Source organism: Vitis vinifera, chromosome 12 (assembly GCF_030704535.1).
Source record: "Vitis vinifera cultivar Pinot Noir 40024 chromosome 12, ASM3070453v1".
In the NCBI taxonomy this organism is placed as follows: domain Eukaryota; kingdom Viridiplantae; phylum Streptophyta; class Magnoliopsida; order Vitales; family Vitaceae; genus Vitis; species Vitis vinifera.
Window position 1 is genome coordinate 12,582,958 of NC_081816.1, and position 12,754 is coordinate 12,595,711.

General features: G+C 40.5%; 1 protein-coding gene across 1 annotated transcript in view; it reads left to right on the forward strand.

The window, feature by feature from the left end:
- Positions 1–1,156: 1,156 nt before the first annotated feature.
- LOC100257685 (copper-transporting ATPase PAA1, chloroplastic) overlaps positions 1,157–12,754 on the forward strand; it is a 96,374-nt gene continuing 84,776 nt past the window's right edge. Inside the window, exons 1-3 of the mRNA XM_002274461.5 lie at positions 1,157–1,665; positions 1,758–1,811; positions 2,266–2,419. Coding sequence (XP_002274497.1) covers positions 1,306–1,665; positions 1,758–1,811; positions 2,266–2,419 — 568 coding nt within the window. The 5' untranslated portion in view covers positions 1,157–1,305. The remainder of the gene's footprint in view (positions 1,666–1,757; positions 1,812–2,265; positions 2,420–12,754) is intronic.

Sequence of the window (12,754 nt, forward strand, 5' to 3'; positions counted from 1 at the left end):
TAATGACTCAATCATATTCCTAAATATCAAGATTGATAGTCCTTTAAGGACTTAATATATACTATGAAATGTGTATGAATCCATAGATATGTTAAAATCCCCGAAGGATTCAAAATGCATGAAACAACCAAATCCATGAAGGATTAACATGCCTAAATCAAATAATTCCTTGAGGAATTAATGTCTCATAAAATATTTTAGATAATGTTATATAATATACTTGATTAATTTATGTCCTTATATGGATTAAAATAGAGGTTTATAAGAATTACAATCTTATTATAACTCCTTAAGAATTTATAAGTGTAGTTAATTATCTAATAAAAGATCTTGGAAAACCAAAATTTTGTCTCAATTTATCGATCGAATACTTTCCAAATATAATGTTAGTCCATTAATAAGCATACACAGAAAGTCTTGAAGTGCTTTCATATGGAGAAATCACATTTATTAAGCTTTCTAATGTAGTTCATTCACTTAAAGTAAAAATGATTTTTTTTTTGTCTTAAAGAAGATAATAAATAACTACTCGGTCCAAAAATACATTTATTTCAATGTCATTAGTGTATTGATACATATTGTAGATTGTTATATGACTAGATGTAATATTTTGTCTACTTGCTTTCAAGATAAAGTTTTTTTAACCAACACATATATTGGAATGTGGAGATTGAGAGATTTATCGGTTGAAGCATTGAAAAGAGCATGATCATGTTTTATGAGGGGGGAAGGGGAATACATATATACACTATATTTTTTTTTGTTTAGGTTTTATCCCGCTAGATTTTATTGGTAATGTTTTTAACGAGGCAATCATAATAGTTTAAAAAAATATTATACTTTTCTTACTTGAGATTTTTCCTATATGGTTTTTTTTAATAAGATTTCAATGAGACATATTCTTATGAAGAATTGTTATAAATTATGAGAATTTATCGGATTATAAAAATCTCTTTGCAATTTTTAATTAATGAAGAATAACTTTTTTTTAATGAAATATTGAATCAATTTCTTTCTTAGAATTCTATTTTTTCTAACCATTCTATTATTCTCCATTCTTTCTTTTTTTTTTTCCATTCTTTTGTTTTACAATAAGTGGCTTTTATTTTATTTTATTTATTTATTTTCTATATATATATTCAATTTAAAAAAATGAGGAAAGGAAGGCTGACAACGTAATAAAAGAAAACTTCCTTGACCAATGACCATTGAACTACCTCCGCCCACCTGAACAAGTCAGAAAAGATAATCCGCTTTGAACCTTGCAGAAGCAGACAGAGCGACATTCAGCTTTGAAACTCTCCAATGGAGTCAACACTCTGCACAATGTCCAAAACCCTAGCCTCCACCTCCAATCCCTTCTTCTTCACCTCAAGCCTTCACCGCCGTTTCCCCAAAGCCCTCTTCTCCCAATGCCTTCGCTCTCGCCTCACCTCTCCAAACCTTTCCTCCCCTTCTCTCAGGGCCTTGTCTGCATTCCGTTCTCCCCTGCGCTGCTTCTCCAGCTCCGCCGCTTCCTTTGCGGCCGGAGGAGGTGGTGGTGGCCCTAATGGAGAATTCGGCGGTGACGGAGGCGGCGGCGATGGCGGCGATACTAATCCGAAGGCTGCTGCGGCTGAGGAGGTTACTGGTTTTTCTCCTGATGTGATAATACTCGACGTTGGAGTGAGTGTTTTTGTCTTGTTTTGCTTCCGTTTTCTTTCAAAATGCTGTGTTTCTTTGGAATGTCGGATCAAAATTGGGAAAATGGTGGTTAGGGAATGACGTGTGGCGGATGTGCAGCGAGTGTGAAGAGGATCCTGGAAAGTCAAGTGAGTATTTTGTTCTCATAAATCTGTGTTTGGTTACTGGAAAAAAAATACAGGAAAAGGAACTAGGACTTTGAGGTTTAGATTTTTCACCCATTTGGGCCGGATAATAAAAATTTTCTGAAAATTGAGCCTAATTAAAACAGAGGTTAGACCTAGTTGAGTTGGGTCTTTCAATTGTGAAGCATTATTCTTTTACTGCTGCCACCAGGCAGGATAGAAAAGTTTCTGATGTCCTTTTTTCTTTGAAGGATCTTTTTAAGCTGAAAAGATGAGGTACTTTGGCTCCATTTTCCCCATAAACAGATCTTTGGTCCTTAATTTATGAATTGGGGAAATTCTATTAAATATTTATAGGAATGATTTTTTAAATTTCATTGCAATATATGGAAGAAGATATGCTCTGTTTTTGTTGAATCGGATGTTAGTTATACATGTCATTTGTACTTATTGACAGCCACAAGTGTCTTCAGTCAGTGTCAATCTTACCACAGAAACAGCAATTGTGTGGCCTGTATCTGAAGCCAAGGTTATACCAAACTGGCAACAACAGTTAGGAGAGGAACTTGCAAAGCATTTGACTAACTGTGGTTTTAAATCGAATCCTCGGGGTAAGCAATTTTTGGAGTATCATACTTTTGATTCCCATCCATTATGTTGTTACTCATTATTTGTGTTGTTTGCTTATAATAATAATGATTATTGTTTTATTTGATTGTTACTTGTGTCCTTACGATCTACTGTAATGTTGCATGTATGGTTGGGAATTTTCAAGCCACTTTATGGTAAATGGGAAGGAACATGTTTCTGAACATTTATATTGTAATAATACGGTTATGTATAGGATGACATAAAATTGGACCTAGATGTGATATTAAATGATTGGCAATAATGCAAGTTTGAGACTTTTTTTTTTTGATAGTCGAGGAATCTTCCATGGCCAAGCCCTTAGGAATTTCCATGGAGACCAAAACCTCGAGGTGCTGACTGCCCCGCAACAACCAACATTGGGTAAATTTAGGGTATCATCAGTGGTAGGATTCGAACCCAGGACCATGTGCCACTTACTAGGACCACACTTTCCAGTGTTCGCTCTGACCAACTGGGCTACCTTGGTGGGTGCAAGTTTGAGACATTTTAGAAATGCTTGTATGGCGATAATTAGGATTCTACCATCAATACTATTTTATAGAGAGATATTCCGTTGTATTGGGAATTCTAATAATGGAAGGTTTTGTTCTAGTGTTTGACTAGTATCATAATTCAGGGTATAAGGTTTCTTCTATGAATGGTTGAGGTTGAGCTATGAGAATCCATGCATGTCATGCTCACTTGGTATCTCATTATCGCTTAGTTCCAAGTGTTAATTAGTAGGTCAGAGTGCAGAAATCATCTGGTGGTGGCTTCTTGACCACTACATTCTTCTTATTGACTTGAAAACATTTTTGAAATAAATACCCTGTATATTGAATCTTAAATTGCTGGTTAATGGAAGGTTTTGTTCTAGTGTTTGACTAGTATCATAATTCAGGGTATAAGGTTTCTTCTATGAATGGTTGAGGTTGAGCTATGAGAATCCATGCATGTCATGCTCACTTGGTATCTCATTATCGCTTAGTTCCAAGTGTTAATTAGTAGGTCAGAGTGCAGAAATCATCTGGTGGTGGCTTCTTGACCACTACATTCTTCTTATTGACTTGAAAACATTTTTGAAATAAATACCCTGTATATTGAATCTTAAATTACTGGTTAAGGTTTTGATCTAACTTTATTTTTTAGTCTCAACTTTTACTGTCTATTGGATTTATTTAAAGATTTGTAACCAAGGTGTTGAACTTAAGCTTCTTTTGGAGTTTGGGCTGAATTTTGGCTTCCCAAAGTATAAGTGTAATTAATACCTGGAAGTTTAAAACATTTAGGTAGCCAATCTTCAGCAAGATGGACAGATTAATTGATAGGAAACTTGTGCTAATTTTTAAATACCATGATTATCATCTTTGTCTAATCAGATAAAAAGGATTGATCTGGATGCATTAGTTTTCCAATGAGATGAAAAAGGTTATGTATCTCTAACTAGTAGTCTTGAGCACCTCTAATTTAAATGAGAGTAGACATACCATTTTTTTTTTTTTGATAAATAAGTAAAATTAGGAGAGTAGACGTACCATATATTCAGGCTTTCATATGATTTATGTGAAGCTTGGTGGGTAAGTGGCAGGTCAGGAAGCTATTGAAGGAGAGATTTCACCATAGAAATGCAAAAAAAGATTTCTTATTAGGAGCAACCATGCTTCTTTGTGGTATGTCCCTGCTTCATTAAGTTTTTTAATTCACAGTGAATTTTTTATATGAATATCATCTTAATAATCTGATATCCTCTATTTTAGATGTGAAAGAATAGGTCTAAGGGTCCTCTTTAATTTAATAGTTTCTCCCTATAGGTGAGTCTCGGCGGCAAGTGGTGGATTGGTTGGAGAGAGGCATCTCTGTCACCGGGAAGCCCATTCGTTTGGATATTTTGCTGTTGCACAAACTGAGATGCTTATCAATTTGTTCATAATTATCGACTGAGGACATATATTATTCAAAAATTTGAATGTATCAGTTGTCTTTTGTAGTGGCAGTTGACAGTTGTACTAAGTTGAAATCTATATGCATGATGCTGGTGTTGAATTTTTCTTTTCTCCCCTTATTCCTGAAGGAATATTTGAACGTTCTATTCTTCCTACATCTCTGTGTTCTGCACATTTTTCTTTTTTCTTCTCTTTTTCCTTATAAGATGTATTCAACATATTCTAGTAAAGGCTTTGTGCTATGCTTCTAATAAGATGTATAACTGGGAACCTATTTGAGCTTTTAGTTTACCTCTTTTTCTTCATTTTGCCCCCTCCTCTTTTGGCTTACTTTGTTCAATTATCTCCTGTTCGTATGTTCTTGAGTTCTTTGGTCCTGTGGTATACTGTGCAGAATGCCCTTCATTTTTCTTGTCCATTTTTTATTTTATTTTATTTTATTTTATTTTATTTATTTATAAATATAGTATTGAAATCAGAGAGAAAATAATCCTTTTCTTATTTCTTCTAAGATCTTGATACAAGGCTATATATTGAGTGACACTTTTGAGTTTTGACTCTAGAATCTAAACAAGGAAACAAATTAATACAAGCAAAATTTTAGGATCTACAAAATAATGTACAATTATGCAATACTTAACTATGGAAACTATATTACATGGTCACCAACCTAGTACCAATTCTTCCAACTCTCCTCTTCAAGCTGGTGCAAAAATGTTTTGCATTTCAGCTTGCCATCATTTGTTGAAATGCTAAACTTGGGAGTCCTTTAGTGAGATCATTGGCCAGCTGATTAGTAGTACACGTATATGGTGTGCACACTTAACCACTATCCAACTTTTCCTTTATAAAATGTCTATCAACCTCCACATGCTTGGTTCCATTGTGATGGATTGAGTTGTAAGCTATGTTGATGACAACTTTATTATTGCAATACAATATCATAAGTTCTTGAAATTTGATCTTGAGATCCTTAAGTATGATTTTCGTCTAAAGAAGTTCACAAATACCTTGTGGCATAACTCTAAATTCTGCTTATGCCACAGAATTTGGCATAACTCTAAATTCTGCTTTCACACTTGAATTTCAGATGGGGAATATTAAAGTGGAAAGCATCAAAATTCTTTGGATGAAAGCCGATAATCAAAGTCGTTTTTGATAGATCTCTGGGCTTTAAGGCTGTACAATCTGCTTTCTTTTCCTGTAAAAACAGAGTGGACAGCATGAGAGAGAGCGAGGACGACGAGGGTGGTTTTTGAGAAGAAAAGCGAGGTAGGAAAAAAAGGAAAGAGGGGAGATTTGGGGTGGAGTCAAAGTTCTTCGAGATCGGGGTGGAGGAGAAACAGGGCAGATTCCAAGTTGTTATTGAAGAGAGTAAGGGAGGGGTTTCATCTTGGGTCCGTTTGGGGCCGCGGAGCGTAGAAGCTCTCCTGGATAGCTTGAATTAGTGTATTAAGGCAGAGGATAAGGGAAAATGGGAAAGGGGTTGGAGGGAAAATGGGAGAGTCTATTCTCTGGTGCGGGATGAGAATAAAGCAGGTATGTTTATTAGATTGGGGGTGGTTGATAAGGAGAAGAGGAGGTATAATATTTTCATCCCGAAAGGCAGAGGTGAGGGAGGGGGGTGGAATCTTATGGCGGAGATGCTACAGAAGGTGGCAGGAAATAATGGCGTCAAAGAGAAAAAGCAGGAGGATAGGGCAATGGTGGAAACAAGTATGAATAAGTCGTTTGTAGAAATGGTGAAGGGGTCGGAGGGCAGGGGGGGTGAAGTGGTAAGAGTGGAAGTGAGAGAAGAGGAAATCAGGGGCAACCTGCGCAAACTGGAGTATTGTCTCGTAGGCAGTTGGAGCCCTAGCTTAGCAAAGGCATGGATATGGAGAGGTTCGGCTGGTTAATGGCGAGGACATGGGGGTTGCAGGGTAATCTAGGCTTGGCAAGGATGGAAACGGGTAGAGTCCTTTTGGAATTTCAGCATGTGGGTGAAGCCGAGCGTATCCTTGCCTATGGAAGCAGGCGGGTGGGAGGCGTCCAGTTAGGGCTGGAACGATGGCGACCTAGGTGTGGTTGCGAAGACGAAGGTGGGAGCAGGAAGGAAGTGTGGGTAAAGATTTTAGGACTTCCAGTTTCGTTATGGGATCCGTCCATTTTGCGGAAAGTGGGGGACAAATGTGGAGGGTTTGTAGCCATGGATCCCCTGACGGAGAAGATGGTGGACCTGGAAGGGGCTCGAATCCTTGTTAAGAGGAAGAATGGAGGCTTGTCGAGCAGGGTAGACATAGTGGTGGAGGAGGTTTGCTACTCACTATACCTATGGTGGGAAGTGAGGCCGGAGATGAGGAAGTCGATCTCTGGAAGTAGCTTGAAGGGAAACTACAGAGAGGAGGTCAGGGGTGACGCTATGGCACGCGCTACCCAGCGCGTAGGAGAGGAGAGAAGCGCTAGGCCCGAGGCGCTGCTGCGGGCTGCTGACGGGACAGATGAGCAGGTCAGAGGGGTAGTTGGAGAGGGGACTGGCGAGCGGGTCGGAGCAGGGTATGGGGCCCGGGTTTCTGCGGAGTTGGATCATGTGGATGGGCTTCTCCACCCAGGCCCATCTTCAGGTAGGACGTTATATCCTAAGGCCCAAAGGGGGGAGAAAAAGGGCCCGAGCCCATTAAAAGGGTTAAAATTAAAAGGGGTGGTGTCTGAGGAGGCTGGGCTTGGGATTGGGCCGTCCTATTCAAAGTCAGATTGGTGGATTGGGGTTGGTGAGAGCCCAGTTTTGTCTGGGAGCAATGGAGGGGAGGGGGATCAGTTAGGCCCGTTACAGCCTGAGAGCAGAAAAGGGAAGCCAGAGAGGGGCTCCATCTGGAAGCGGGGTGATTTCAGTGAGGGAAGAAATAGAGAAGTTGAATTTCTCAAAATAAGGGAGAAGGAAGACGCATGGAAGCAGCAAATGGTTCCGTCACACTCAGTGACCGATCGGGCGTTAATTGCAGAGGAATCGAGGTATGGGTCTGTTCTCATTCAAAGGGGGGGTAGGGACTCGGGGTACCTGTCTTCTTCTTCTCTCTCTTTTGATCGGACTCCGGAGGGGGAGTATTACGATCATTCTGGGGTGGCATGTGAGGTGATTCAAAATGAAATCCCGCTGAATACGATCAAACCTGTCGTGAATGGTGGTGGGAGATGGGAATTGGCCGAAGACATCACTGTGAATGATAATGACAAGGAGTGGGAGAAAGGGTCAATGCTGATAGTGTCTCAAGAAGCTAGAGAGGAAAGGGAGAATGGATGGGAGGAGTGCAATCTGGCCAAATTTAGCCAGTTTTTAGGCTTCCCGATAGAAGGATTGGAGAAGGAAATCGTGAATTTCCTGGCAAAAATCAGAAAGAGAAGAGAAAAGATATACAGTAGTGGTGTTTTAGAGAAGACAAAGTTTGAAAGGGAACTGAAAAGGCTTGAATGCTCAATAAACTACGAGGGAGGGAGCAAGCAGAGAAGTTCTTCTCAGGTTAGAGGGTGCCAACTTGTAGAAGTTAATGAAGATTAAGATCTTATGTTGGAATGTGAGGGGAGCAAATGATTGCTCTAGGAGGAAAATAATTAAAGCTGTTGTGAGAAGTCAGAAAGTAGACTTACTTTGCATCCGGGAAACGAAAATTAATCTGATGTCCGAGTGGGTGGTTAGAAGCATAGGAGTGGGAAGATTCTTAGACTGGAGGGCTGTGGATGCTTCGGGTACGGCAGGAGGTATTCTGGTCTGCTGGGATAAAAGGTTGCTGGAGCTGTTGGATTGGGAGGAGGGGCAATTCACTATTTCTTGCCGGTTTAGGAAGGTGGAAGATGGGGCTGTCTGGGTATTCACGGGGGTGTATGGTCCGTTCACCAAAAATGAAAGGGACTGCATGTGGGATGAGATAGGGGCTATCAGAGGTCTATGGGAAGAGCCCTGGTGTGTAGGGGGGGACTTTAACGTCATTCGCTCTCAGAATGAGAGGAATAGGCAAGGGAGAATTTCTGCAGCAATGAGGAAATTTGCTCAGGTTATAGATGAGTTAGGCCTGATTGATCTCCCGTTGCAAGGAGGTGATTATACGTGGAGTGGGGGGCCAAATAATCGTTATTGGGCCAGGTTGGATAGATTTTTGGTTACCCCAAGTTGGATGGATCAATTTAGCAGTGTGATTCAAAAAAGACTGCCCAGGCCAACTTCAGACCACTTCCCGGTGGTGCTGGAGGGTGGTACTATGAGACGCGGTCCTTCCCCGTTCAGATTCGAAAACATGTGGCTTAAAGTAGAAGGGTTTCAAGAGCTAATCCATAGCTGGTGGCAGGGAATAGAGGTGAGAGGAAGTGCTAGCTTTAGGCTGGTTACAAAATTGAAAGTAGTGAAACAGAAGCTTAAAGAGTGGAATAGGGAAGTGTTTGGGAGATTGGAAGACAATAAAGCTGCTACCCTGCAGCTTGTGGATCACTGGGACAGGGTGGAATGTAAGAGAAGACTATCAGAGGAGGAAACAATATCAAAAAAGGAAGCAAAGGATAGTTATGCTAAGTGGGTCTCTTTGGAGGAAACTCATTGGAGGTAGCATTCTAGAGAGTTATGGCTAAGGGAAGGGGACAACAATACAGGATACTTCCATTGTATGGTGGCTGCACATCGTAGATTCAATCATGTGGACAGAATTAAGATAGGTGGGGTGTGGCTGACTGAGGAAAAGGATGTGAGAGAAGGGGTGGCCAATGCCTTTCAGCATTTACTTACGGAAAATTCAGATTGGAAGGCGGACATAGAAGGGCTGCAGTTAGAGCAACTAAATCAGCAAGAGGCAGAGAACTTGGAACAACCTTTCTCTGAAGAGGAAATTCATAGGGCCCTGATGGAGATGAATGGGGACAAAGCCCCAGGACCGGATGGCTTTACTATGGCCTTTTGGCAAAGATGCTGGGTTATAGTTAAAGAAGAGGTTTTGGAGATGTTTAAAGAGTTCTATGAGCAAAGTGCCTTCATCAAGAGCATGAACAGTACATTTTTGGTCTTGATACCCAAGAAGGGGGGGGGGCTGAGGACCTTGGGGAATTCAGGCCAATCAGTCTCTTGGGGGGGCTGTACAAACTATTGGCCAAGGTCTTAGCCAATAGACTGAAAAAAGTGATAGGGAGAGTAGTATCCATTGATCAGAATGCTTTTGTTATGGGGAGGCAGATCCTTGATGCCTCATTAATTGCAAATGAAGCAATTGATGCATGGCAAAAAAGGGGAGAGAGAGGTCTCATTTGTAAGCTGGACATAGAGAAAGCCTACGACAGCCTAAATTGGCAGTTTCTGATGAAAGTCATGAGAAAGATGGGGTTCGGTTCAAGGTGGCTGGGATGGATGTGGAGTTGTATCTCCACAGCCAAATTTTTGGTGTTGGTGAATGGAGTGTCGGCCGGTTTCTTTCCAAGTTCTAAGGGGTTGAGGCAAGGAGATCCCCTCTCTCCCTACCTCTTTGTGATGGGAATGGAGGTGCTGAGCAATCTAATCAGAAGGGCTGTTGAAGGGGGTTTTTTGTTAGGGTGTAGGATCCGAGGAGGAGGAAGGCAGCCAGTGCATGTTTCCCACCTGCTCTTTGCGGATGATACTATAGTTTTTTGTGAAGCTAGGAAGGAGTATCTAACTTATCTCAGTTGGATTCTGTTCTGGTTTGAAGCCACGTCAGGATTAAGGATTAATTTGGAGAAAAGTGAATTAATCCCAGTTGGCGAGGTGGAAGAGATGGAGGAGATGGCAGCGGAACTGGGCTGCAAAGTGGGCTCTATGCCCTCTGTGTATTTGGGGCTGCCATTGGGGGCCCGTAACAAGAGTGCAGCCGTGTGGGATGGGGTAGAGGAGAAGATGAGAAGAAGACTAGCGCACTGGAAATGACAATATATTTCCAAAGGTGGGAGGCTTATTCTCATTAAGAGTACGATGGCTAGCATACCTTTGTACCAAATGTCTCTTTTCCGTATGCCCAAGTTGGTTGCGCGAAGATTAGGAAAATTGCAAAGGGATTTTCTTTGGGGAGGAGGAAATTTAGAAAGGAAAGTGCACATTGTTAATTGGAAGATTGTGTGTACGGAGAAGGAAAAGGGGGGGCTTGGCTTAAGGAAGCTAGTCCCGTTAAATAAAGCTTTGTTGGGGAAATGGATTTGGAGGTTTGCTTGTGAAAAGGAAAATTTGTGGAGACAAGTACTTGTGGCGAAATATGGGCAAGAGGGGTTTGGTTGGATGACCAAAAAGACTAATGGGACTTTTGGAGTAGGGGTTTGGAAGGAAATTATGAAGGAAAAGGATTGGTGTTGGGAGAATATGGCTTTTAGGATGGGGAATGGTACCAGAATCAGATTTTGGAATGATCTTTGGTGCGGATGTACAGTGCTGTCCCAAAGGTTTCCTCATCTATATGGGATGGCTGCTCATAGGAATGGTACAGTAGAGGATATGTGGGACCAGAATGTGGGCCAAGGTGATTGGGATGTAAGATTTGTGAGGGGATTTAATGATTGGGAGTTGGAGTTGGTAGGGAATTTGCTTCATACATTGAGGGGGTTCAATCCTACTTTAGAAGAGGATGCTGTTTTTTGGAAAGGGGGGAAAAATGGAAAGTTTAAAGTTAAAGAAACCTATAACTTGGTGGTAAATTCTGTGGCTAACAATTTTCCGAAGAACAACATTTGGGTGGATAAAGTTCAAACAAAAATTTTGTTTTTTGCTTGGGAAGCTACTTGGGGCAAGGTGCTCACGCTTGATAGGCTCCAGAGAAGAGGGTGGCATCTCCCTAATCAGTGCTTCTTGTGTGGATGTGAAGAGGAAACTGTAAATCACATACTCATACATTGTATAGTGGCAAGAGTCCTGTGGGATATGATATGTGCTTTGGTTGGTGTTAAGTGGGTCTTTCCAAAAACTGTAAAGGAGGTCCTATTAAGCTGGAGGGGCCCTTTTGTAGGGAAAAAAAGGAAAAAGATATGGAAGTCTATACCGTTGTACATCTTTTGGACTCTTTGGAAGGAAAGAAATAGGCTTGCTTTTAGGGGGGGGGGGGGGGTGGGGTGTTAGATATCCAGAAATTAAAAAATTCTTTTGTCTGTATTTTATGGGGATGGGCGAGAATGTATAGTGGAGAGAGGTCGTTGTCTCTTATAGGATCCCTGGAGTGGATAGCCGCCATATAAGGGCTGGTGGGCTTTTTGTTGTTTTTTGTTTTCTCTGTGTTTTTTGAGGCTCTAGCTAGATTGTATACTCCCTGTATGCGTGTGGCTTTTTGGCCTCTTTTCAATATATTATATGCTTACTTATCAAAAAAAAAAAATTCTGCTTTCACACTTGAATGAACTACTATTGATTGTTTTTCACTTCTCCAAGTGATAAGATTACTTCCTAAGAAAGTTCAATATCTGGTAGTTGATTGTCTATTCATAATAGGTTTGACCCAATCTACTTCTATGTAGGCTTCCAACTTCCTCTTTACACTTCTTAAACCAGAGACCCTCGCTAAGAGTTGCCTTCAGATATCTTAAAATTGGTATACAACTTCTAAGTGGGGTTTAAGTGGAGTATGAATAAATTGACTTATCACACTCACAGAATATGCAATGTTTGGTCTCGTGTCCAACAAGTAAATTAGCTTTCCAACCATCAGTTGGTAGTTACCTTGGTCAATCAGTTAACCTTCAAATTTCTCTTTTAGTTTGTGATTCTATTTAGTATGTGACTTGGTTGGTTTACACCCATGCATACCTCTCTTTAAGTAAAATCTTGTATATACTTCTGTTGAGAAATCAATAATCCTTACTATAATCTACCCACCTCAATGCGAAGGAAGGATTGATGCTTGCCCAAGTCCTTGATTCCAAATTTTTTAGCTAAGCATGATTACAGTCCTATAATCTCTTCTTGGTCATTTCCAGTGATAACAATATCATCAACATACACAATCAATGTTTGTAATTTTCCCTAGATTAGAGTGTGATAAATAATGTGTGATCACCTTGGCTTTGATGATAATCTCTCTGCACCATAGCTTTCATAAGTTTTCCAAACCATGTTTGAGGCAATTGCTTAAGACCATATAGTGAATTTTTTTGAGTTTACATACCTTATTTTTCCATGACTCCTTTTCATATCTTGGAAGGATATCCATGTATACTTCCACCTCTTGATCTGTATGGAGGAAAGTAATTTTTACACTAAATTGTTGTAGGGGCAAGTCAAAATTTGTTGCCAATGAAAGTAGAATTCTAATAGTGTTCATCTTGGCTATTGGAGCAAAGGTAGGAATCAATGCCATATGTTCCTTTAGCAACCAATCTTGCTTTGTAGCTCTCCAAGGTGCCATTGGCTTTGTATTGAATGTTGAAGAT